At 32.9% G+C, this 27,706-nt stretch overlaps 3 protein-coding genes across 4 annotated transcripts; all 3 read right to left on the minus strand.

The window, feature by feature from the left end:
* Window positions 1-959: 959 nt before the first annotated feature.
* Window positions 960-3,284, minus strand: LOC114188801 (ATP synthase gamma chain, chloroplastic). Of its 2 annotated transcripts, none has more exons than XM_028077449.2 (2): window positions 1,992-3,284; window positions 960-1,314 (listed from the first exon to the last, which is right to left on the minus strand). In XM_028077449.2, the coding sequence occupies exon 1, from the start codon at window positions 3,129-3,131 to the stop codon at window positions 2,004-2,006; it is 1,128 nt and encodes a 375-aa protein (XP_027933250.1). In that variant the 5' UTR covers window positions 3,132-3,284; the 3' UTR covers window positions 960-1,314; window positions 1,992-2,003. The 2 variants fall into 2 exon arrangements, with proteins under 2 accessions (XP_027933250.1, XP_027933249.1); XM_028077448.2 differs by having other exon boundaries at window positions 1,996-3,283.
* Window positions 3,285-3,987: 703 nt separating this feature from the next.
* Window positions 3,988-16,743, minus strand: DUO3 (Homeodomain-like superfamily protein). The gene is made up of 9 exons (XM_028075842.2): window positions 16,452-16,743; window positions 13,926-15,509; window positions 13,463-13,817; window positions 10,687-10,771; window positions 9,641-9,697; window positions 8,045-8,104; window positions 7,738-7,959; window positions 5,839-7,341; window positions 3,988-4,960 (listed from the first exon to the last, which is right to left on the minus strand). Exons 2-9 carry the CDS (start codon window positions 15,394-15,396, stop codon window positions 4,565-4,567), a joined length of 4,149 nt encoding a protein of 1,382 aa, XP_027931643.2. The 5' UTR covers window positions 15,397-15,509; window positions 16,452-16,743; the 3' UTR covers window positions 3,988-4,564.
* A 5,143-nt stretch (window positions 16,744-21,886) lies between these two features.
* LOC114186943 (protein S40-6) lies at window positions 21,887-23,122 on the minus strand. Its single transcript, XM_028075025.2, has one exon. The coding sequence runs from the start codon at window positions 22,985-22,987 to the stop codon at window positions 22,397-22,399; it is 591 nt and encodes a 196-aa protein (XP_027930826.1). The 5' UTR covers window positions 22,988-23,122; the 3' UTR covers window positions 21,887-22,396.
* Between the last annotated feature and the right edge of the window lie 4,584 nt (window positions 23,123-27,706).

Here is a 27,706-nt window from a genome sequence, read left to right on the forward strand (position 1 = left end):
TCAATGGAGACAATTAGTACAAATGGAGTAGAGTCATAAACAGTTTCGTCTTTTAAAAATATAAAAAAAAAAATTCCTTATTTGATTATTGGAATTAACGTAACAAATAATATGGGCATTTTTTTTTTTGGTATCGTTCACATTTTTTCTTATCAAATTTCATATATCTAGTGCAAGAGAGAGCTTTGAATAGATCTTCAAAAAAGATTCTACTTTTTTTCATTGACTAAAAAGTCTTTGGGATGAATCCAACACCAAACTGTGAATCTTGTAGTTGTAAACAATCGCTCAAAAATCATGCGAACATAAGAAACATATTATCTGTTTTTGAAAGGTCTCAACTTTTATCATGTTCTCTGAACTAAAATCCTTCTAATGAACCTTATCTTCTATCTTGCAGTTTTTCTTTCATTCTTCAACATAAAAAAAAAAAAAAAAAAAAGACAATAACAACAACAATCAAACAATCCTAGTGTTGATCCTACTATCTTTTTTGTTTCTTCCTCCAATTATACATCACAACATTAAGGTATTTCCTTGTCCAACAATAGCTCTATAGTCTCTACAAATGTGGTTTGAAATTATTTCATAATGAGCTCCATGCGCAATGATAATCAACAAAACATGAAGATATTTGAAGCAAGATTGAGAAAAGCAACAAACAAGTATACGAGATGAAGATATTTAAGAGGAGTATGAAGAAAACACCGCCAATCCATATACAAAAATGAATATATATATATATATATATATATATATATATATATGTGTGTGTGTGTTTGATTAAAATAATACCTGGACATTGACAAAATACAGTGAAGATAAAATGAGTGTGAAGTGTGTTAAAGATGTTTGAGCTATCAAACTCTTTTATGTTGCAATGAAAGCTTTGATTTCTGTATTTAGAAGTGTTCATTCCAATGATATTCAACAAAACAGTGATCAATTTGGTCTGAGCGTTTAAGAAAAAGTTTCTGCTTATATAATGGCACCACAAATTCGAATGTCAAATAGATGGATGACAAAGGGTTTATATTACTTTTCACATGATTTAGTATACAAATACAAATTGTGCATGTCATTTTTTTGCAAGTAATTTGTTCAGACTCGGTGTTCTCTGTACTCATATTCCTTTTCCCTACAGCTCCATCATAGAATTGAAGAACAATGAACTTTTCTGCTTTAGAAGAAATCAGAACCAAGTTGAGGAGAAGACAAGACATAAAAAGGTACTTTGACCTCCTTTGAGAAGCTCCAGAACAATTTCTTCACTCTAATGCATTAGGTGCTTATCTCCTGAGATCAAACCAGAACCTGACGAACATAAAATGGCCTTTTAAAATTGCATCATCATTGTGCATTTTCTAAGCTACATAATTCCAAAAACATTTCCAGCAGCATAACTTTATTGCAAGGAAGCATGAGAATAGAATGTTTACTTATAACATGTTAGCAGAAGACAAATTACATGCACTGCTACATTTAATAGAATCGGTATAAGAAGTTACTTTCTCACTTTCTCTAATCAAATAAAAATATAAAAACTCTGAGAGGAAAAACTATCAAGATATTGTGGTGAAAGTGTGATGTAGATATCCAATGCCAAAGTCCAGCTAACACGAGATGGCTTATCTTTCTCTGTGTGCCGTTTTCATCCATACGATGTTATGTGTCATTCTGCTTAGTACTCAGTTTCAATTCACGAATCAGGATTCAGTGATATAATATTTTATTAGTTTATACAACCCGTTATAATATATGTCTCCACAGTATCAAACACAATCACCACATTGCAGTGGAACATTTTGCAAAAAGTATGTGAAACACCACTTCATAACATGTCCATGAACTCGCTGAATCTTTATATATAGATCTATCATTAATTCATTACATACATAGTTCAGAAGGAAAATAATAAATACAGCACAAAAAACGTTTCCGCTTTAGTCTTAGACAAACACATCATATAACAATGATAATGATAACAATACCTACAAATTGCACTATTGCAAGGCATTGGCACCAGCCACGATTTCCAGAATTTCGCCGGTGATCTTAGCCTGGCGCTCCCTATTGTAGACAATGGACAACTTCTTCTTCAAATCAGAAGCATTGTCCGTTGCATTGCTCATAGCACTCATTCTTGCAGCGAGTTCACTGGCCAGAGACTCCTGCAAGGCCCTCAGTATCTGGCTGTTCAAATACAAAGGCAACAAAGCATCAAGGATCTGAACTGGGTCTTGCTCAAACTGCAAAATTGGTGAGTAATCCGTAGTCTTAGTCCTCACAACATCTCTCTCCACGGTCAACTTTCCCTCCTTGGTGGTCAACCTGAAGAACTCATCTTCAGCAGCATCAACACACACACCGTTGATATCACAAATCTCTCCCTTTGGTGACAGTGGAAGCAAAGTGTGAATCACAGGATCTGACTTCACCAATGACACAAACTTAGTGTACAGAAGCTCCACTTTGTCAACCTCTTCACTCACGAACAGTGAGAAAACATCATCAGCTATAGCCTGAGCTTCCTTAGCAGTTGGAAGTGAACCACCTTCTAGAAACCTGTCAACCGGTATATAAGGCCTTCGAATGAAATAAGTGTTACCCTTTTTGCCGACACTTATGACAGTGTATTCCAAACCAAGTTCCTTCAACTCCTTAATTCTACTCTCAGCTTTCTTTATGATAGCGTTGTTGAAGCCGCCGCAGAGGCCGCGATCGCCGGTGCACACGACAAGTGCAACCTTCTTCACTGGCCTCACCTTTGTTAGGGGAATGTCTACGTCCTCGGTTTGGAGCTGCTCGTTGATGTTGTAGAGGACTTCAACGAGGGTCTCTGAGAAGGGTCTTGCGTTGACCACAGCTTCTTGAGCTCTTCTGACTTTTGCAGCTGCCACAAGCTTCATAGCCTCGGTGATTTTCTGCGTGTTTTTGACAGAATCAATGCGGGTTCTGAGCTCTCGGAGACCACACTGAACTTGGGTTGAGGAAGAGCGTGAAGGGGTGCATGAAGTTGGGTTTTGTGAAGGGAGCTGAAAAGGGTTGAGAACGGAGCGGAAGGAGAGGTTGGAGGGGTCGGAGAGGGAAGGTTTGGAGGACACAAGCATTGTGAGATTGGAGCAAGACATTATTGTTCGTTGATCTTGTGTTTGAGGAGATTGAGGAGGGTGTTGGTGTGTGGGTTTGGTTGCTTTATTTTGAGATTTTTTTCCTCCTTGTTTTTGTTTCTGTGAGTGTGAGAGAGAGTGGTCTTATCCTCTCCTTGTGTGAATGAGTTGTTTTGTGTTGTGTTGGGTTAGGATTCTCAATTGCCATGGAAGTTACAAGTGGAAAATGAGTGGAGGTGATGCTAGGAAGTGGATGAGGTTTGGAGATAACGATTTTGAAGTGGTGGAATGAGGAGAGAGCCACGTAAGCCACGTAAGCCACGTAAGGGAATTCTGTGGGTCCAAATTCTGACGTGGCATTTGCCAAAGGTATATGCGGCTGTTCGAGTGCTGATTCCTTCTCCGTTTAACTTCATTTCTTCTTTTTCTCTAAAAACTATCAAAACACAGATACGGCAATATAACAGTTCGTCTCCACACTGATACACCAACTCCTTTTATTATATTCTAAATTCATCACAAAATGTTTAAATATTTCGATAGAAAAGAAACATTAATTACTTTGGGCAAAAAATATAGCTGTATAATCAAAGTTATTTAATTTTAAAAATAAATTGTCTTAATCAACTCACGTCAATAATTAAAGGCATCAAAGGCATCGCGCAAGCGAAACCAACGTTTGTATGCTTTATTAATAATACAGCATATAGACTCCATTGCAATTTCATTGATGTTAAAAATTTGTATTCAAGTATACACTGTTACAAGATATGTCTGGTTAAGACATCCGAGAAGGTAGTTTTACCATAACATGAATTTTTTTAGATAACAGCAATGAATAATATTTACTTTTAACAAAAGTAATGCAAGAGAAAGCTGTGAAAAGGCAAGTCCAAAGGATTGCTTGCCAACATGCTCTGGGCACATTCTTGAATATTACTTGTTGGGACATCAGAATTAGTAAATAGTAATATGGTTAGCATATACAATTCGTCACTTCCACCATAAGAAAAGAGACATTGGACGCTCGCAATAGAAAACTTGTGTACATGATCTTCATTAATTTCATGAACGAGACAAGGTCATTTTGCCCATGACCTCTAGCGACATATTTACAAAGGCAAGATACCTTCAACCATTGCGAGTAACAACAGTACAAAATTAAAGTCTCAATTCTTGGTGCAGCACGTCGAAAAAATTGAAGAACCCCCCATTATGTTCTTGTTAACTGTCGTTCAGCACTAGCAGCAACAGTATTAGATGCCAAGCAACAACAAAAAGAAGCTCAGTTAGTTCAGATGGTGCACCAATCAACAAACTTCCACATTATCATCATGGCGTGAACGTGCAAAATTCAATTGCACTCCATTTGACAGAACATTTCAATCAACCCATCGTGGCCTGACCTTTCGATAGTCAATCCTATTCGAACCCCACTTGCCAGAATACTTAAATCAACCATTTTCATGATTACCATCATTGCTTGATCTTTCAACAGTCAGACCTATATTTAAATTTGCCTTTGGTTTGCCAAAACGCTTCCTGGGTTTTCGTGGAGTGGTAGACACGTGAGGACCCACAGTTGGCTGTTGTACCATGTCTATGGTGTGTGTCTCCCCTGTGACAACTTTACCAATTGAGAAGTTTCTTGAAGCAGAAGCTTCCCCAATCATACTCGTACTGTGTCCAAGCATGGCCTTTGAAAGTACAGGGTTACCTGCCGTGCACGAGTCTAAACTTAGCCATGAAGAACTACTTCGGTCATCTTGTTCCTCATTTGTCAAAGTAATATTTAGAGCTGTATTATTTGTAAGGAGACCGCCATCGACTTGAGAAGAAATTGAGACCTCCTAACGAAACAAAGTTAAAAGAGAGTTAGAAGGGAAGAAAAATAAACAAATAATTAGCTGAGTGATAATATGAATTAGCTTCAGAAGAAGACTGGGGTCTTGAATCTTACGTAGCATGATAAAGGACTACAATGATCAACCACTAACTAACTGCCATGGAGGCTCTACTGTTATAAAAATACTGGCTCACAATGCATCAGATAGTCATGAAGCAAGAAGCAACAGAAAAAGAAAAGCAAAGAATCACGTGCAATCAATGAATCAGCTAGCAATTTATTTAGAGCTCAGATATGGCTCAGCCAACAGAACTGACAGGCTGACAAGGATAATGTGAACAATACAAACATTAAAATAGAAGTAAGCCCTATCAATCCATGTATGACTCAAACAAAAAGTTAAGTACTTTACAGGTTAAAGAGTTTAATTTAATACGAAAATAGTGAGTTTAGTAGTAAAGCTGAAGAACAAGGATAATTGCTAGTTCCACATATCTTAGAAAACAAAGATTTACCGGCCTAATTCTTTGAAAAAATGTTTTCCATTGTTTTCACATTTTTTACAAATATACTACCTTATTTTCATCTAATTTCTATTTTCAAAAATTAGTACAAAAAATAAGAAAGGGAATGATTTTTTTGATAATTAAATTTGAAAATGAATTTTTTTTACAAACAAAACAAATATTTTAGTTTCTCTTTTAATTTGGAAGACTGAAGTACGGGGGAAACTATACAAGAGAAGATATATGTTATTTCAAATCGTAATAATTTGTAAATTGTATTTCTCCTCCTTATTCATAAAATTTGTAATTTATAAATGCACACAGAGAGACAGGCATGCACAAAACTAAAAGGAAAGTGAGAATTTAAACCAACTACCTTATTTTGAACGTCAAGAGCTTGTTCACAGCCAGAACCATCCTCTCCTTCAGAATCAGTCATCTCCTCGCACTCAAACTCTACATGTTCTTCAATATCTTCCTCAGAATCACTTAACTCTTCCTGCTCCATCACTATCTCGGGATGAGACTGATCACCAATATCATTTACATCATATCTGGCAATGTTATCATTAGGAACAACCAAAGGATAACTTGAAGCAAGCCCACGACTGCTTGCTGAAACATTTTCCCCACCCTGCTGACAATGAGGAACGCTGTCCTCTAGAGGTTCCCTCGCTATTCCACTAATTACTACAGTTTTTTGGGACCCTGCAGGATCACGTGCTTTTGCCTGTCTACTTTTCACAGATTTCTCCCTTCCAGACACAGAACTAAGGTGAATCTCCAAATCAAGTTCATTAGATTTGTCAATAAGGCCAGAATATCTATTCGCTATTGCCGACACACCACTAGTGCCCAGTGACTCAGGCTGATTGGAATCAAAATTAGGTGATTGTGCATCATCAGATTTCTGAAGAAGTGGATGAAAATCAATGCCTCCAGATCTTAGAATGGAATTTTTAGACTTTAACGACTTGTTAGCACAATCAATGTGGCTTTGTTGCTGTGAGCTATGGAAGAGACTGAGATTTAACTGTGGTTGGCTTCCTGAGAAGAAGCTGAAGGAACTAGAAGTGCCAGAACTAAATTTCAATGGATAATAAGGCACATTGCCATCTTCAGTGACCTGGAACAAGAGAGGATGCATCTCAAGATCGGTACAGGTACCTTTTTCTACCCCAATAGATCTGCCTTCAACAGTTTCAGATCTTTCTAATTGAGAATTTCTGATAGTGTCTTTCAATGCAGGCTTTGCACCTATAACAGGATGGACATTTTCAGATTTCTCGCCATGATGATTTTGAGAAGCAAAATGATCTTCTCTAGAAGCAGCTACACCACCTCCAGGAGGATAAACCTTAGACGTACCACACTGGAACCCTTTAAAAGCAGTTTGAGAAACCACACGAACAGAAGGAGGAAGATTTACAGGGGGTAACTCAGGAGCCAATTTCACCAAGTGGGCATTATGTGCCCTCCTAGACCGATAGGGCCGACAATAGTACTTGGTGCTAGAAGTCACATTAAAAACTGGTTTCTTAGGATTAAGGGCGCTAGGAGCACCATTCATTCCATTTCTCAAATCAGATGTAGTGTGAAAAAATTGAGGTAGGTAAGATACAGACGGAAATGCAGATTGATTACCATTCTGATATTGAACTTTTCCACTTAAACCATAATCTTGAGTACCCCTATAAAATCGAATATTCTGAGAAAATGCATTGTGAGCAACATTTCCTTCTCCAGATGTAGTCGGAATGCGTTCAGAATAACCAAGAGCAGATGTGTCTGGCCTCCAATCTGCCAGAAATGCCTGGTGCACGTATGGTACATCTGAATAATCCATGGACTCTGAACCAGCAATTTCAGTATCACAATCCTGCAATAAATTCCAAAAAAAACCTGTGAATTCTACTCCTCGATAACCCATAAGAGAAGCCAGATAGACCAGTGTTATGATAGAAAAACCGGCAATGTACATGTGTAGAGGTGAGAAGTTTCGTACATAATAAACATGCAATTTAGAAATATATATATATAAGCATGCCGACAATTTACAATGATTTATAATTTCCTGTTAACTAACATGTGAACCAAGATTCCACAAGAGTAAATTGAAAACTGTACACTGTGTATTTATCTGTCACTTGTCCAAAGCCATTCAGGTAGTAAACAAAAGCGACATTTAAGAAGACTATCATGGCATCTCAAACACATGTAAGACCAGGGTGATAAAATTCAAAACAAAGCTTCTAAGCTCCAGACAGTAACAAACCTCTTTATCAGATATAGCTCGCCAACTTTCTAATGAGGCAGCCTTTAACTTTCTTCTTTGTGACTCGTACAATCTCCTCTTCTCCCTTTTTGATTCGTCTATCTTGTATGACTTTTGAGTGCCAAGAGCAATGCGCCACTGGCGTGGAAGCAAGGACGGATCTCTATGTGGAACAATATATTGCCATACTGACATCCAATCAAATTTATAAATCTTGAGTCCCTGTCATACATCATCAAGTCAAAATAATGCTATCTAGCAGAAAATTTTCAAACGCAAAATGCACTTGAAGTGTTGAATATGTTACCTCTTGAATGCATGCTATCTCCTCTGCAGTCAATGGGGAGGTTTTCATTCTTCGAACGGCCTGTATAGAGAAACCATGCAACTAATATCAACCATTATTTTATTAATTAGTGAGTATAGTATGGTTCCATATGTGCCACAAGCCTATAAATACAGAGCTATAATAGGCATATACGCTATAAAGTGAAAACAGATACAAGGTGCTCAGAAAGCATGCTAACCCCTTGAGAAGTCATCATGCCACTGGGATAAGGATCTAAATCAAAATAATGAGTGATGTTGATGTGATTAAGGATGTGTTTGGGTTGCAGTTAGAAAAATTAAGTTTTGTTGAATGAAACTGAAAATCTCATTCAACGAAAAAGCTTTATGGTTTCGCAGTCTCACTTTGAATGATCAAACCATCTACAGTATATAATAAAAGGGGCTACACTTCCATAAAAAAAAAATTGTGTACATATTTCCTTATGATTTTACCCTTAACATTGTGGCAACTATTTATTATAATAACTGTTAGTTACGATACACCTATGTTTCCAATAATGCACTATTATAAGGGAACAAAACATCAATTTGCAATGCACAAAATTAATTTCTAATTCATTATCTAGTAGCCATGAATCAGATAACTAAGATTCACATGCATGACCATTGGATTTTAGTAAAATGGGGGTGTTAGGAAAAACCAGTTTAACCAATCCACACCATAAACCTACCAAATTACATTTGCAAAGACAAAATGACTAAAACCAGTTATTTAACATAACCGATTTTCCCCTTAGAATGCAATCTGGTTCCTAAATACTAAATGGAGTTTATAAATTCGAAAAGTCTTTCAAATGTGAAAACTTCTGAACCACAAATTACATTTAAAAAAACCCAATGATTGAATGCGGCAATTAAACTGAAGTTACTGAACTGGTTTTCCTCCAAGAATGCGACCAGGCTCATAAACTACAAAAACTGGTTTAGAAATTAAAAAACCATTTTTAAAAGTCAAATTTTGAACCATAAAAATAACATTCACAACTCTCATCCTAGTGGTTGCCTTTACCAACCAGTCTCATTAGGGGAAGAACCTTTTGATAGAGCTTTTTCTAGAATTAGTTCATGTGAATGAATTATGCAGAAGACGACTTGTTTGAAGATTTAAAGTAAACACATTGGAGTAGGGAGTGCACTGGAAGATATGCATATAAACTGGATAGAAACTAATTTGAAACCAATTCATTAATACCAAACTGGTTTTGGTTAAAAAACAGAGTTGGTCATATTTTTAAAACTAAACTAATAATACAGTTTATAAATGGTTTTTTGGGTTTTATATTATAAATCCAAACCATGCAGACCCTTATCTAGCAATGATACCATATGCTAAGACTATGTTTGTCTTATCTGATGTTGTGTCTCTAATGCAGACCACATAGTATGTATTTATACTAATTTACACAATCAAATACATTAAATTTTTGCATAATTAAGGAATCAATGATCCTAATTTCCTAGAATCTGTAACAGCTAATGATTAACAAATCAGTAATAGTTAATGACTAGTTACAATCTAACACCATATATAAGATTATGTATATAAATTCACCTTTATTGGATTCTCTGATGCCTTTGAAGAGCAACGATTCTTCTGCCTGACAAAAATCTGTAACCAGAACATTCCATTTCATATTTAGACAGATAGCAACGTTTGATATTGGAATTGCTGACCTAAACTATTCAACAAAAACATTTCAAATTAACTCAAAACCTAGTAAAAAGAAGGAATGCAAGTCATCATCATGATAACAATTCAATTCTATGGAATAAGCACGCCCAAATACAAATGATAAATGTAGCGTCATCGACCTAATAGCACCATGTTAAAGGGATAAAAGAAAGTGTATCCAGGATACTGCTCTGACAACTAGGAACTTATTGCCCAACCAATAAGTTAAATATAGTATACTATGCCACCTATAACAATCATTAAAATAAAACCAACTTTCCAAAGCTGTATCCAGGACTCTAATTTGACAACTAAGACTGTTTATGTTTTATCTTTGAAACATGTTTGTTATAGTAAAACAAAACAGCTTGAAACAGACAGGAACAGACTTGTTTAATTGCTCTTTATTTTATTTTACTTTTTTCACTCCTTAACCTGTGTTTCAGAGGATCCTACTGTTGAGTGTAGTGTTTTTCAGACACTTGGTTTTGGTATTTCTTCAGCCAAAAGAACATGAGGCATAGAGACAGAAAATGGCAAGTAGTAACAATGTAAAGCCTATAGTGCTTTTGGCTGGAGGATCTCCATCCAGTTACTGCTAAAGGGTCTTTATTAATCTAACCAATAAACCATATCCAAACCATTTAATCATACAGCATTGTATGATGACCAATAAAAAAACAACTGATTCCAGTCTCAATATAAAACCATAAGAATTCTCCCATATGAGGGAAAATACCTAAAGGACAGAAAGCATAGCAAAAAAAAATTTAACATACATGTATCTGCCAAAAAACACAGTCTATTTACTGTTAACAAGAACAAGATAGCAACAAAAATAAAATGAAGATGATTCAACAGTCAAACTTTTGCCTGTCCCCCTCACCCCCAAAAAATCCTCAAAAGAAATTTGCAATAGTATATACCTGATGCTTAGACTTGCAGGGAAGAAAACGTTGTTGAATTGCTTTCCAATCTGTATTATATTCCATTATCCCTAAGGCTAGTAATCTGGAATAAAATTAAAACGAAGAGATGTTAACTCCATAAGCTTCTCATATGCAATTGAGATAATAATTGAGGTAATAAATCTTTATAATAGCAGACTAAAACAACTATGAAGGGAAAACAATTTGATAAGTAAACTACGGTTTAAATTAGTGATAAATAAAAAATGCTCTTAGCTCCAATAAATAAAACAGAGAAAAACAGACAAACAGGCAAACACCAACAGAACATAATAGTGTCAACTTGTCTTCCATCTCCACAAAGACCACAATAGGTGGTTGTCTGTAGTGTATATTATACACTAAAAAATATACTTCATGATAAAAGAAAATATTCTCATTAAAAGGAAAGTGTAGAAGTGTACAAAGAAAGAGAAATATAATTGAAGGTACTCTCTTATACACATACAATAATTCAAACATAGGACTAATGAATAACCAAAAGAGAACTCGTAGTGCATCAAATTCAAGGAACACACAAAAAGATAGAATGTTGAAATAAATATCTTCACCAGAGACATCTCAAATGATTAATTTTTCTCTGCTTCACTTATTCAAAACGCTTATTCATATTTATAACCAACTAAAGCAAATGTTGAGGTCTAACTGGAACTTTTTAAATTACTAAGCAAGCATAGTATAATAAGCAATCATATTTTCATTTGAGACAAGATGAACATAGACAGTAGAGTCTTGCTAGCTTTATCAAGTTTCATTGCCTCATACACACCAATACAACAACCATGTTGAACTTAGAGGAATAAAGAAGAAACACAGAACAAAATGTTTTAATGAGAAATCAAAATGGGAATGTTTTCGTATCATACAGTAGAATGTTTTACATAAGTGTTGAGTTTTTCAAGTATAGGTTATACTAGACATCCATATTAATAGGTTGATATTGGACTTTAGAGACTATTTCCTAGGCTACTGTTATTTGTGTGCGACTTCCTAAACACTACTAGAAATGAATTTTACTGTGTGATACATTAACATACAATTCTAAGGTTATTCACTAATATTATTTCCAGCAAGCCACATCAATTAATTCAATCTGGATATTAACATTCGGCATTAAAATTTAAACTCAAAGAACTACATCAATGTGTTTTGTCCTAAACCCAAATTCTAAGATAGTATCAAAACCTATCATAGATATATTGGAGATCCCTTGACTAAAAATATTATCAATTTATTGGACATTAGTGGGCGCAAATTTGACCTTGCAAGTCTATTTTGGTAGGTTGAGTTAAGTTGAAAGTCCACTTCCTAAGATGGTGTTAGAATCTAAGCATATTTTGTTAGGTTTATCATTTCACTAACTATTGGTTTATGATCAGACTACCCACAAATATCAAGCCTTACACTCGAGATGTTCGGTCCTCGACATGATAGGGTGTATTGAAGATGTAATATCAATTAATGATATGGTGAAACTATAGTATATAATTAAGTGTAAATCTTACATTACAAATTGGTTTAGTGAGGTTTAGTTAGTCATAAAATTCACTTTCTAAGATGATCCGTTAAAGATTATCCTAGCAAGATTTGTTGAGCATATCATGTCACCTACTATAGGACCACCCATAAATATTTATTTCCAAACTCGAGATGTTCGATTCTTGACATAATGGAATGTATTAGAGATTTCACATCGGCTACAGTGGATGCATCACCTTACAAACCAAGTTTGTACAATTAAATTATACTTAAAGTTCACCTTATTAGATAGTATTGGAGTCTATCCTAACAAGATTTGTTGGGTCTATCATACTACCCTTTGTCAAGCCATTATTGGATCATGCTCAAATGTCTAGTTCTAGGAGTGAGAGAGTGTCGAAGATCTTACATGGAATAGAAAAATGACCGAACTATAATATATTATTAGGTGCAAATCTTACCACACAAGCGAGTTTTGTAAAGTTAAATTAGACTTAAAATCCACTTTCTAAAGAAATTTGGATTTTTTTATGCTTTAGATGTCTATTCCTAAGCATGGAAGAGAATTGTGGTTGGCCATCCACTTTTTTCACATTGCAGATGTCCACTTGCTAGATATGAGGAGTTGTGTTGCAATATAGCATCAACTAACGATATAGTCAATGTGGTCCTTGTGAGATTGAGCAGTTTTCTCCTCACAAGCCAATTTTGTAAGATAGTACACCCTAAGCCGTATTCTAAACTTTGACAAGCTAATTTCATGAGGTTAAATTAGACTCGATTTCAAATCACAAAATATAGCCTAGATCCGTTACAGGGCAACCTGCATTTGTTTACAGTCTAGATCACTATTCCTAGGCGTGTGTGACAAAGTTATCTTGCCACCTGAATCTGTCCACACTCCAATTGTCCAATCATGGGCATGAAACAGAACTTGAAATATAGCCATTGTAGTCATTATAAGACTTGAACGATGTTCACATTACGAGGAATATTTGTGGAATTAATTTAGACCCTGAGCCAAACTCTAAGATCTTCTAAGGACAATGCAGATTTAAGATCGTTGAACATACTTAAAGTCGTATAAAAAGTTCAAAAGTTTACTTGCATACTTTAGACCTCCTACCTGTCTACATCACAGACATATGTAAACATAGTCCATGGTAATGTTAAATAAACAGAATAAAAATCAAGAATGTTCATAGTAGATCATTTAATATAGTTGGTTGGCATAATGAAGAGGCATGCAACTTACTCATCCTCAGAATCAGTGAAAAGTATCCTATTTACAACTGCTGCTGGGGGTGGATTATGTGGGAATAATGCTGGATTGAACAAGGCCAAAAATCTTTGAGCTAACTTTGCAACTTCCTTCGGCACCAAAGCAATTGACTGCTTCTTTGTACTTTCAACCAGCATAGCAGCCAATGTTTTCTTTGGTTGTTGTTGACCCGGTGAAGTTGAGACTGCATTAACTGCTTTAGCGGTGGTTCCACTAGAAATTTCACTATTAGCTTCAGCAACTGGTGAAGAAAAAGGAAAGAGAGGTTCCTTTTCAACAGGTGAATCGGAACAAGACTCAATGTATCGCTTTCGAAACTCTTGGGCAGCTGTAAAAGGAATTTTAAACCAATTCCTGAGTATGCAGAATTTATTTTTACAAACCAGCACAAAATGAAATAACCAGAAGAAAACTTGCAGTCTTTAAAATGACCTACCGGAATTAATGTCATCAGTGTAGCTTCTTACTAAATGAAGAGGAGAAACATCCAAAATAGATTTTACAGGGCCTCTTACAGAGGGAATCCAGAAAGAACTCTCAGCAGGTTGGAAACAGCTTTGCAAGTTCAAACCTTCAGAGGATCTCTGAATTGATTGAGAACACAAAACATTATGTGCATCTTGTGGAAGACCATATTCTTCTGTATTGGACTGGACCTGGACAAACTTTGAGCCTTCTTCAGACACAGATGAGCATGTAAAAGATGGAGAAAAGCAAACAGTGGGATATGGAACTCTTTTTGAAGCTAATATTTCATCACGTTTGTGAAGCATCTCAAAAAGCAAACCTTGAACCTGAGAAGCAACCTGTTTTTGGGAAGGTTCAAGAACTGACAAAGAGAACACCTGAATAAGAAGTTGTACATGCTCATGTATCAAACAGTGCAACTGACCAATCTGCAGGGGAGTGAACCCATTGACAAGACCATTTCCTGAAGCAGAAGACTGAAAGCTCAGAGAAGCCTCAGGAACCAAACCTTTTCCTGAAGCTAGAGTTCCGTTCAGCCAATTAGGCAAAATGGGGCGGAGTGGCCTCTTGACTTCTCCTAATGTTTTCTTCTCACATTGTGCAGACACCTTTTGACGCTTATTTTGCCTAGTCTCAGGTCGTCGTCCAGCTCGATCAGATTCTTTTCGGGTTTTAACCATTGAGTTGTCTTCAGCATCACTTTCCAACAACTCCTCCAGTTCTATCTCGAAGTCTGCATCGTTATCCTCATCATCATCAAGATTTTCATTTTCATGAGTTGAAAGATCATCATCCCCGCCCTGTAAAACAGCTGTTAAAAATTTTTTATACTCTTCTTCATCATCAGCATTTTGGAGATCATCATCGTCATCAGTTTCTTGAAGAAAAGTCTCAAGCTCATCAAGTGTAAAACTTGCAAGTGAATAACGAGCTCTGGTGCGCATACAGATAGCATCCTCATTGTCTACGTCTATTACAGGACTTCGAGAATTTGTTTTGTCACTTAGTTCTCCTGTCCTTGAACCATTGCCATCAGCCACCCTGGTTAGGTCATTGTGCTTCACTTGATTCATCTCTGACAAAGAGATCATACCAGAAGGTTGTAAAACAATTTCCTCCTCGCCATGTTCATTATCTACAGCAGTACAGGTTTGCTCCTTAGTTGTTACCTTTGATAACTCTGAACCTACAGATGGCTTACTAGTGACCACATTACCATCCAAACCATCAACTTCAGAGCTCAAACTTGAAGAAGCTTCTTGGGAAAGAGTTTCCTTTAGAAATGGGTTAAAATCTGCATCCTCATCTTCCTCCTCCTCCCCTTCTTCTTTATCCTCCTCAGGTTTTAAGGTCCTTCCATGGTTGTCAGAGGAAGAAAGTGCATTCTGATTCATTGCAAGGCAAACTTCCGCTGACTGTGAATTTGAGCCTAAAGGCATCTTAAACAAACAATATGGCTACAGTTTACTCTTAGGCTGAGATCCTCAGAGACATCCAAAAGTATGTGTAAGAGGCAATATCCATAAGACGGATTTTGGAATGACTACGGACCCTGAAGAAAGGAAAAACAGTAATAAACACAAATGAGGGCGTATAGGGTATATGCATACATCTTCCAACTCCAGTCACATCTAAAAGATGAATGCAACAAAAATCTATTTCAAAGAAAAAAATGATTTTATTGAAAACTAGAATGAAATCAAAACACTAAAACAATAATTAACAAAAAGGTGATTTTTACGTTCCCAAAATTCCAAAGTTTCCAAAAAATAAACAGTTAATATCCAGTCATATTAGCATTTATCAAGCATATATATAAAAAAAATAAAAAACACGAAACTAGGGATAGAAAACAAAAGGAACAAAGGATACAATCACAATAACTTGCATGCCACACAATATCTTATATAATTTTATCACTGTCTATGATGAGAATATATGCGACTGACAAATTATAACTACATTAGGCCAAACCACTTATCGGAGTATAGCCACTAACAAGATTACATTACTGTGTACATAGTGGACGCACATTTTGTTTTGTTAATTAATAAAGTCAATGCAATGGTATTCTCCAGCTCCTTCTCCCCACAGTTATCCTTTCTCCCAATGAGAGATTATGCATGATACAATATGCCCCAATAAACTCCGACATATAAGGAAATAACCTTTGATCACCCTTCCTCTAATCACAAACACTCCAAAGCAAAACAATTCCCACAAGCTAGAACTCTCAACATCCAGCAGGACCACAACGCAGCCTGAACCCCAATTGCATGCTAAGGAAATTAGTTCAGAAAGCCAAGAGCTAGTAATCAAATCCAAGTAACACGCGAATTGCGATTGATCGGTTATGATTTCAGTGCGATGAATAATAATTAAGAATTGAAAACAAGAGAAGGTGCATTGCGGAGAACCCTAACAACATAAAGCAACTTGAACCTAACCAAACAAAAAGAGGAAGAAGTAACGGAATTAGAGGTAAGAAACGCACGTGTGGAAGATGATAAATGCGTCGATGCTGCGACGGGCGAATAATTTGTGGAGCGAAATGAGTGTGGCCTGGAGGAAGAGGAGAGCAAAGAGCGACGTCGTACGACACTGTTTACTCGTCTTCTTTGTTTTGTTGATTCTGTGTTTACGGATTCGTTTACTCCCACTGGAACGGGAAAATTTGCTGGCTTTTACTCCTTCCTGTTTCTCTTATATTCTTCTTTTGTTCCCCTTCTATGCTGATCTTTCTTCACGAATCAAAATCCACAGCGCTGACAATATCCTTTCGTCCTCCTCCTGTTTACTCCTTTAAATATTTCCTTTTCAAGACTAAGGTCCTTTTAACTTTTTCTTTTTTACTGGGGTAAGAGTTATCTTTGTTTTTACGTAGTTCAAAAATTTGCGTTTTTTTTGTTATTATTTTACCGTAATTTGGTAAAGGTTTAATTACTCCGATATCTAGTTTGGTTTTAAAATTTTAAAACGTACCTATTAGTTTATTTCAATTTATTATTCAAATTCACAATGTGTAATAATGTAATACTTTTTTAAGTTATTTGCAAACGTCATTAAGTATTTTGTATTTATCCGTCTCTGTTTTTTTTATTTTTTTTAATTTTTTTTTATTTCTTAATTAATTTTTTTTTGAATTTAAAAAAAAAATTCACGTGTCAAATTTTTGATGTGACATACGACATTGTCAGTAACACATAATAAGGTACTATCACATGTCAAGGTACCTGTCAAGTGTCATTATTTCAAATTAATCTCTATTTATTTCAATTTAGTACTCATATATATATATATATATATATATATATATATATATATATATGTTTCAATTTAGTCCCTGTTCTATTTGTTTGAATTTTGTTCATATATTTTTTTAAATAGAGAAATATTGTATCTCTTTTAATACAAAATTTATTATTTATATAAATGTTATATTGATATTTGTTACTAAAAATGACTAATAAAATTAAGTATTCAAATTTATATTAAAGTTAATGGTAAAAGTCATGAATAACAAATTTATGTTTTGTTACTTTGATATTTGTTATACTCATGAATAACAAAGTTTTGGTAAATTTGTTATTCATGATATTTACTATTAACTTTAATATAAATTTCAATACCTAATTTTATAAGTCATTTTTAATAAAAAATATAAATATAACATTTATTTAAATAATAAATTTGGTCTTAAGGGAGACACAATATTTCTCTTTTTGTAAAAAGATATTGACAAAATTGAAACAAATAGAGCAGGTACTAAATTAAAACGAATAAACATATATGGATACTAAATTGAAACAAAAAGACATATATAGGGACCAAGTTGAAATCAATACAATGACACTTGGAAGGTAACTTACCACGTGACGATACATTGTCACGTGTCACATCAAGTATTTGACATGTGCCAATTTTTTTTTAATTCAAAAAAAAATAAAAAAAAATAAAAGAATTAAAAAAAATCAGAGGCTGACACGTGACAAAGTTCTTAACGGCGCTTGCGAAAACTTAACGAAGGTCACTACATTGATACACATTACTTAAAGGTGGGTACTATTCTGAAATTTTGGAACCAAACTAAGTATATTCCGAATAATTAAACCTTTGGTAAATTAGGAACAAAATATAATCTTGATATTAGGGATTTGTAAATCATGAAATAAAATAATAACTTAAAATAATGTATAGTTTATAATAGATATTAATGTATACTTTAAGATTTGTGATCATAATAACTAAAATACTTTTTTTTCTTACTCTTTGAAAGTGTCTTTCAAGTATAAGATTCTAAACTTTCGGGTAAATAATATATAGACTTATCAATTCGGCTTACCTTAATCCAATTGGGTCAAGGCTTTAAAAATGTATATAAAAAAAGGTTCATAAAATAAAAATGTCAACAAAATTATCATGGATTAAGATTAACTCATTAGTAAAGTTTTAAAGTAAAAAGTATTTAAAAATGGAAAATATTAAAAAATATTATTACACATGAAAAGACATTTATTATTAGTAAAATCAGGCAAAAATTAAGGTTAAGTTAACTCGAGTTAATAGTATCTCTGGTTGGTAACCATGAGTCAAGTTAAGTAAAAGTCTTTATAAGTTAGGTTGGCCACAACTCAAAGTGAATCAATTCATGCACACATTTGTTCGAGTTGAGTAAACCCACTTCATCCTAAGTTAGGTTAGATCCACATTGGAGAGACTCAAGTTAAGTTTAAGTAAAGTCAAGTAGAGTCAAGCCCATATTAGATTAAGTCAATCTAAAATCACGTTGGGCCATGTAAAGTTTAGTGAAGTTAGACCTACCTCGGTTCGACTCATTTATAGTCCATTTGAAGTTTAATTGAATTAACTATCCTCAAGTCAAGTGAAGTTGGATCCACTTCAAGTTTAGTCCATGTTAGAGTTGAGTCATGTCAACCATATTATATGAAGTAGAATCAAGTCTATATTGACTAAGTAAAAATTGGATAGACTTAGGGCCAAGTCAAATTAAACTTACTTTTAACAAAGTCAAGTCAAGCATGTCAAACTATGTTAATTTTGATTAAAATAAAGACAACTAAGGTCAAAACCACCTACAAAATATCGAGATAGGTTAAATTCAAATTATGATAAATTAACCTGACAAAACGAATTGGTTGAGCCTTATGTTCTAAATGTAAAATATACAGGAATAAATTTTCAATTTTAAATTTGTTAAGAACCAGTATAATTTAAAAAACATTTAGCAAAAGTTTCGTAAATAATCAAAGTTAGTTTGAGCTTCTTAAATAGTATGTAAGGTTAAAACATTTTTAACACATTCACCTGGTAAAGAAAAAAAAACTCTTTTCAAAATGGATTAAGATTAATCCATAATATATGAATCAGGTTAGGAAGTCCAATAATATCTTAATATGACCCTAAGTAAGTTATTTCAACTACTCTCATACCTAGAAGATATATTTTTTTTCCAAAAGAAAATGTACCATTTAAAAAAATAAAACAAAACAAAAAATTATTGAAATCATTATTGTAACACGACACTGTTCTCATTTAGAAATTTTGAACATGACGACAAATCAACCTCAATTATGAATACATAAAATGTCCGTTATCTATAAATAATCTTAAAAAACAGTTTTAAAATTTTATTTGTAAATATGAAATGAGTTTACCTGGAAGTAATGAATAGAAAGTTAAGTTGTCTATTATTTAATATCTAAACTGTTACTTGAACAGGGTTTCAAAGCTGATAAAATTTTTGTTTTCCTAATAATAATAATAAAATGTTTATCTTTTTCTTTTATCGTCAAATCCAAGCCAACAGTTGCTTCTAAATATCCATTGAGGTAATTGTCTTCTGCATTTCCATATATATTTTCCACACATTTCAAAATTTAAACAATAAAGAAAAAATATTTTAAAATTTTGAATTACTCATTTCCAAAACATGCGAAAAAAAAATCCTTGATCTTTTTGAAATGCATGGTAATTAAATTACAAAATTAGATTTTCAAAACCACTTAAAATATATTTTGGGAAATTTAAAAGTTACAACTTTCAGAGGGATTAATCATTTTGGAATATATTTTAAATCATTTTAAAAATTTGATTTCATATTTTTTAATTTTTTTTATAAGTTATTACTAAATTATCAATCCAAAATAATCAAAAATAAAATCTAAATATTTATTTAAATGTATTTTGAAGTTCTTATTGTATTTTTTTTCCTTAAAGTGGGGGAGTATGAGAAAAAAAAAACTATTAAAATACAGGAAGAAATTGTGATTTATCAATAATATATCTAATATTTTTTATTAAATTTAGAAGCCAAGAAAATCGGTTTATTTTGTTTTGAGAAATTAAAAAAAAAAAGTTTCTTGAAAGTTGAAGTCCGAAAATAATAATGAATAATGAAGGCGCAGAATGTATGGTCCAAAAGCTAGGGGGCTTGTGAGCCCAAGATAAAATACTCCTTTCCTTTCTTTTTCATGAAAAAGAGGCTTTTAATGTTCACTCCCACTCTTTGGACCTAACCCAATTTCTTTCGATGCTGTACCCATCATCCATCACCTTTTTCATTCTCTTTCTCTCTCTTTGTGAGGGCCCATTTGTCATTCTCCACAAATTTTTCTTCATCAAATAAGATATTTGGATATCATGTTCTGGGGTGACCATTTTCAATTTAAGACTTTTTTTTTTCAATGAACACATATCATGATGGAGTGACGCCACTGTTGATTTAGGGCAAATTTTAGGTTAATCATTGCACTACTTCAACTGCACCATTCATTCATTGCCTTCACTTGTTTCTTAATTTCTTTATTCTGCTATTCCCTTTTCTAAAATTATAATTTGTGATAGAGAACCTCTTGTTAATGTTTTGTTAGTCTTAAACACACTTAAACTATAATATTGTAATCTCGGAAGTTTTTTTTTTTTACCTTTAATGCTACTAATAATTTCCTGAGATTAGACACGGTTCATCGATGTTAACTGTATTATTTTTAATATGAGTTTTTTTCATTAGTCGGTAAACGACAAATATGTAGAAAATTATATATGATGATGAAATTACTATTAAAATTCAGAATCGAAAAAAGAATCAGTTATGTGTGACGTAGAGTGAGTGTGAGAGAGAGAGAGACAGTGAGAGTTTTTGTAATGTTTATACTTCCTAATAATGCTTTTATATCTATTTTAGTGCCTGTTTAGTTTCACATTCCCAGGGCATAGATGCGAGTCAATTTTGGGTATCTTTTTTCCTTTACTTCCCACATTTTCATTATAAAACATAAATAAATGACGCAAACCCAAACAAAAACAGTTGATTCATAATTTCTTTCGTTTCATTCGACGTGTGGTTTCATTTTTTTTATGATTTTTTTTAATGAATTGTCATTTATTTATTTCAATCATTTTTGTTTTCCTTAAAATAAATATCATACTACTATAAACTATTTGAGTATTAGTCAGAAATCAAATAGACAGGAACTGAACAATAATCGATGTATTGCAAATTACAAACAATTAGGTAATATATATATATATATATATATATATATATATATATATATATATATATATATATATATATATATATATATATATATATAAAGTTGTTCTTATTTTCTTTCCCTAAACATATAGGGTCCCCATTTCAAAAAGACAAGTTGAAGAACTTATGTGATTCTAAGCATTTGTACAAGAACCAACCAATCAAAGTGACCTTCAAACACTTTTGTAAGAAAACGGTGTTCTTTGTCTCATTATCGGCAAGCCCTAATAATACCATTAATTAGCATTATTTTCAGTTTTCTCAAAACCAATTATGTTCGTTCTTATGTACATCTATATCACATCATAAGGTAAACCTAAAATTAGTTTATCTTTCACAATTAACAAAACGTAAATTAATCAAACAGGAAGTGGAAGACATAAAGTGGCCATGGCCGGAGAAGATCTTAATCAAATTCACAAATTCCAATTACATGCTAATTAATTATCACGGCTCAGGCTCACTGGCCACTGAGTTGGACTCTCATCGCCCGAGTCCACTCAGCCGAATCATCGCCCAGAAAAACCAAAACAATTGTCTTTAACTACCCATCACTTACAACCTCGTTAACAATAAAAATAAATATGACACACACAAAACTTATATTCAGTTTCATAAATAGTTTTAGTATTATTTTTTTAACTAAAATAACAGTTTTATTTTGATAAATCATCAAAATAATACTGCAATTCTAGTTAAAAAAACAGAACTAAACTTACTTACAAAACTGTGTTTTTGTGTTTTATGACCAGGGGAAACATAAACACTACACTCTACAAAGTGGTGTTTATGTGTGGCTGCATAGCTTTTACGATAAATTTTATATATTCTACCAATTTTATGGTGCAAACCCGGAGAAAGCCCAAACCTGAACCGGGCCATCACCCATCGAACCCGGTCTGGCTCCAGACCGCGTCACGAACCCGGCTCAAGTCACGGCCCTTCAACGTGCGGCCCACGCCTTCAAACACCGAATTCGCCACCATCTTTTGGCTACGCGCCAAGTACTCATGCGGTGGCTCCATCTCCGACTCGTCATCTTCCTCCTCATCGTTCATCGACTCGACCGAGTCCACTCGGAGAATCTTGCTCCAGTCGGGCACGTTCACCGGCAACGATGTCGCCACGTGGCGTCCGCGAGGTGTCGCTGCCATCTCTTCACGCGCGCGGAACTGATGCACGATCCTCTGCGACGAGCCACTCGCCGGGGCTTCAAACGCTAACGACAGACCTCCCACGCGCCGGTGGTCCTGCGTTTCGCGTGGAATCCGCCGCCTGTAGTTCCCGCCGTTGCTTCCGGAAGACACGTGTGGCTCCCACTCGGGCTCGCCGGAGTCATCTCCGGTGCTCCAGATATCCTCCTCACGAAACTCCGACGGGTCCACGGCAGCGGAGCCGCGGCTGTTGGAGTAGTCGTAGGTTCCCAGGAAACGTTCACTCCGGCTGGTGGTTAGTTTGCGACCTTTAGCCATATGCGGCGGCGGAATCGATTGCGCCGCCGCCGGAGATTTGATCGGAAGTGGCTAACAACAAATATATACGCACTATTTTTTTTAGCTCTGGTCTTGCGAATCCATTTCTCTGATGCTTGAGCTGGGGGGCACACAGGTGCCACTGCCTCTGTATATATAATGTTTGTCAGCAATTTCATTTGAATTTGTATTTGGGGTTCATTTTCTCTGAATTTACTCTTGTGTAAGTAATGTTACGGTGACATGGAATTTAACTAATGGCGACGACAGAGTTAACGTTGAAAAAACATATTATTACAACATTACGTTGGTGGCACGCGACTGTGGCGGAGCGTGGGATAACTCGCCAATTTTGCGAGAGTGAAAAAGAATGGCACCACCGTGTCTGTCTTGGGTAAAAGTTTCTACTTTTGGGATGTTAGACCATCTCTCTGGAACATATGAAAGGCTATTTTTCCATTTTTGGCCCATAGTAGAGAGTTAGAGAGGCTTCGCTCATTTTTCATTGCGGTCAAAACAGAGGAAAAAGAAAGATGCAGAATATTCAGGTTTTTTTAGTGGTCACACACTCTCACTATGTTAATAAATCTATTCTTTATTATTGTTTATTTTTATTTTGTATTTTTCTTTTTTAATCTTTTGTTCTGAAAGGCATGGCATGATTTCTTATTTGGGTTTTATAGTAGAAAGAGACGTGAAAGGAAAATAAACATTTGTCGTAACAATTTCTATCTCGCTTGGAATAGAATAATAGAACACCAGCAAGAGAAAACAAAAATACTTATTTTACCTTTTTTTTCCTCCAAAAATCAAATAAATAATAGAAGAAAACAAAAACTGTCCTATAATTATCAGTGATGTAAATGTCATTTAATACCGTTATAATTTTCCTTTTTTTAATCTATCAAACAATGGACAAATATTTTTCCTTTTTATATTGGTTTTTTCCACTAAATATATCTTTAAATTTTATATATTTTTATCTTTTATTTCCTTTTTTTTTGACAATGAAGGGGCAATTTCATTTTCTTTCCGTAGTTGTTGTTGAGAAAATGAATGTAGGTTTCGAGTTTTAAAATGCACTGGTACAAGAAATCCAGTGTCCATCCAAAATGTACTTGAGTTTCAATTCAAACCGTTATTGTGACTGGAAAACTTTGTATATTATTAGTACGATATATAAAGATAACTTTATAATATTGAGATTTGAAGACGATTGGTAGAGAATTAATCTAAAATTATTTTCTAAACCAATCTATATTGTTTGTAATAGAAATTTATCTAGAAAAATATTTGGAATTTAAAACAAACATAAATTTCTAATATTCTCTTCTTATTCAACCAAAATGACCAATGACTTGACTCTTTGATTCAAGAATCAAATAACCAAAATACTTGGAGAGTGGTCCTTTATAATAGTACAGGAGATTCTGTATCAGGTAGAAAAATGACAAAAATTAACTCAGTTGGTTCGAAAACACAATGTGTCATTGATGCATTTAGAATGACAAAGTCCAATTCGTAGTAGATTTTTTATGTTAGAAAAAATATTATACATTAAAGGTATGAATAATTGATCAAGAAAGACAGACAGAGAACCTAATTAAATATAATTTTTTGTGCTTTTGAAATTTTGTTCACCTTAAAATTATATAACATTTTCAATAGTATTCAATCCTTTGTATCAATGTTATTATTATTGTTTTCGTCATAGTTCTTGATATTTGTGATTTTTACCTGCGTTATTTTGCATTTTCAAAAAGAGTTTCCTTATTGATGATTTTAAATTTTATGTACAATATACTTTAATAAAGTTTTATATAAAGTTCATGTTTTAAATATAGGACACTGAGTATGGCTCCTATATTATAGATGTTCTAGTTCTGACTATTGTTGCAACTTTTTCTAAAAATAAGACATAATCACAATCACATTGTGATTACAAATCGTTATTTCATAGTATTCCTTAATTAAATAATTTTTAAACTAGTATCATTGACTTGTAATAGTTAGGTTGTGGTCCTTTGCAAGTATAATATATGTGAAATCTTGTTTATGTTAAATTGTCTAACTTATATTGTGATCATGATACTTATTTTGTTTTTTTACCCAATTAAGAAGGTGAGAGTATAAGTCACTTTGAGAGAATAAATATTCATTCGGACACAAATCAGAAGTATCACCTATTAAATATGTTTCTCCTTAAATCGGATATATAACACGTTTTTTATTGAAATATGTGCCTGATAACGGATGCAATTGACCTAATTATTGGATTTTATATAAATTTAAGTATTAATAAACAAATTATATCAGACATAATATATATAAACGATTTTCTTATTAAGTATTTCAAAAAGTTAATAACAAAGAATATGTATTAATAAGAGTTACGAAAGGAATCAGTCGTCTTCGTAGACATGGTATATTATGTTATCAAACATTTAGAAAAAGTGAATAAGTTGTTGAATTTGAAGTTATATTTTTAAGGATAAATGATATAGCTTTATTGACAATATAAATTTCCATACCGTTTTTTAATCACAAACTGAATATGTAATAAATTTGTTGACTTTTATAGTAATTAGATTAAAGATACTAAAAATGTCTATTACCTGTTACAATATAAAAATTTTCCCTGTAATATCGTCTATTAAAGTTTTTTTTTTTTTCAAAATTCTCTCACACAAGTAAATAATAGAAAGTCGTGTTTGATATTACGAAGAGTTAAGATACGTGCACGTCCACGCCGATTTTAAACATCGATGGTGAAGAAGACGAAGGTATATTGTGTTTTATTGACCAAAACGATTTTATTCGGTAAAATATTAACGAAAATGATATTTTTAACTATTAAATTTTGACAATTTTTTTTATAATATTAGATGTTATATTTTAAGTGGTTTCAGAATATTGAAAATGAGAAAATAAAAAAATAAAAAGTCACTTAAAAAATATCACCTAATAAAATTATAAGAGAAAGTTGTCAAAATTTAATAGTCAAAAAATATTTTCCAAATATTAAACATCAATATCACAAATTATTTACACATCTAATTTAAATTTTTGAAGAAGTTAATTTATTTATTAAAATACATATTTGAATTTTTTTTCGATTAAATTATGTACATTCAGTTTTCATTTATACTGTTTAAATAAAAACTGCATTTAAGCGTAATGTATAAGTTATGTGAGCTAAGCAAATTATAAACATCTACATGCACGTGTTTCTCTAATCAGAGAATTATTAATATCATTTATAATTTTTTGTTTCATTTATTTATTTTATGTACTATGCCTTATGAATGCTGACTCTGTCAGTGCCACGTAGGAACACAACGACAGGTTGCAATTCTTTTTCCGTTGAAAATAAAAATAAAAAGATTGCATTGGATGAAGAAATCTGATAACGATGGCAATGACGCTGGATTTAACCTTAGCAAATAATTGGGACTTTGTTAGATTAAAGTTAAACTAATCCAACTTTAATCCAACCCACAATATGATTTCAAACAAATAAATACATAAATATTATTTTTTTCACTTCTATTTTCATTATTATAATTATTTGAAATGCCTCTTTCCTCAATTATTAATAAAAATGGGTAAAATCATACTTTTTATCTGATTTATGTCTATTCAAAGTTTTATTATAGTTTCTTTTATTTCCATTTTTAATTGTTGATGACATCACGATATTGAAATTGTTGGTTCAGTTTAGGCAGATAAGCAAATAACTTAAAATGCTATCAATTGATAAATAGACAATTAAACAAAAACAGAAATATAAGGTATGATAGGTTTACTAATGAAAACGATTGATAAAGAAAAGGAAGAGAAAGGGGAACCATACAAAATCTAGATAATTGTTTAGATAATTTAACAAAGAATAATTATTAGTGGTTACACTATATATTAATCGTTTTATTTTAAAAAAAATATTTTTCCAATTTAATTACCAAGTTATAATTTTATATTATTAAAAATACTTGTCAAAGTAATTCATATTTTAATATATTTTAAAAATAAAATAAAAATTAAATCAACGAATAATTATAATATTATAAACAGTATTAGTATTTGATAAATGTGATAAGAACAAAAATTAATATTTAATATATTTTAAAATAATTCATTAATTCTGATTCACGAAACTTTGAAATAATTTCGATTAATATCTACACACACATAAATTATGTAAATTGAACTTTTAATTTAAAAGTATATTTCGTAAAAGCATAATTGAAATGGAAGTTATTGAATGATTTATTTACTTTACATAATGTAATTTAATTTTTTTATATGTTTTCTTGTAAGAGAAAATGTAAATAAGCAATTTCAAATTATAACCATAGATGAATGAACTGTGTTTGATTTTTTTTTTAGTTAACGATTTATAGCTCGAATGCTGAATATTTAATTATATGAAACAGTTGTTTCTTATTCATATTAAATGTGTTTAATTAAATAAAACTATTTTCCGTAAGATGTATTTGTAATTTTTAAATTAAATAATATAGTTTAATATTTTTTTTCGCATAAAATATATTTCTTTATGTTTTACGTTTAACATTGGTCATATAAAAGAAAAGGATCTCACATTTTATTTTCCGTCTTTTCAGTTTCTCTTTCACCTTTTCTACCTTATTATCACTTTCAAGCAGCGGAATGACAAGATTTTATTTCCCCTTGTAGATCCTCTTTTTATTTTTTACTTAA

The sequence above is a fragment of the Vigna unguiculata genome, chromosome 6 (assembly GCF_037176805.1).
Source record: "Vigna unguiculata cultivar grain cowpea cultivar isolate G323 ecotype 2 chromosome 6, ASM3717680v1, whole genome shotgun sequence".
Taxonomy (NCBI): domain Eukaryota; kingdom Viridiplantae; phylum Streptophyta; class Magnoliopsida; order Fabales; family Fabaceae; genus Vigna; species Vigna unguiculata.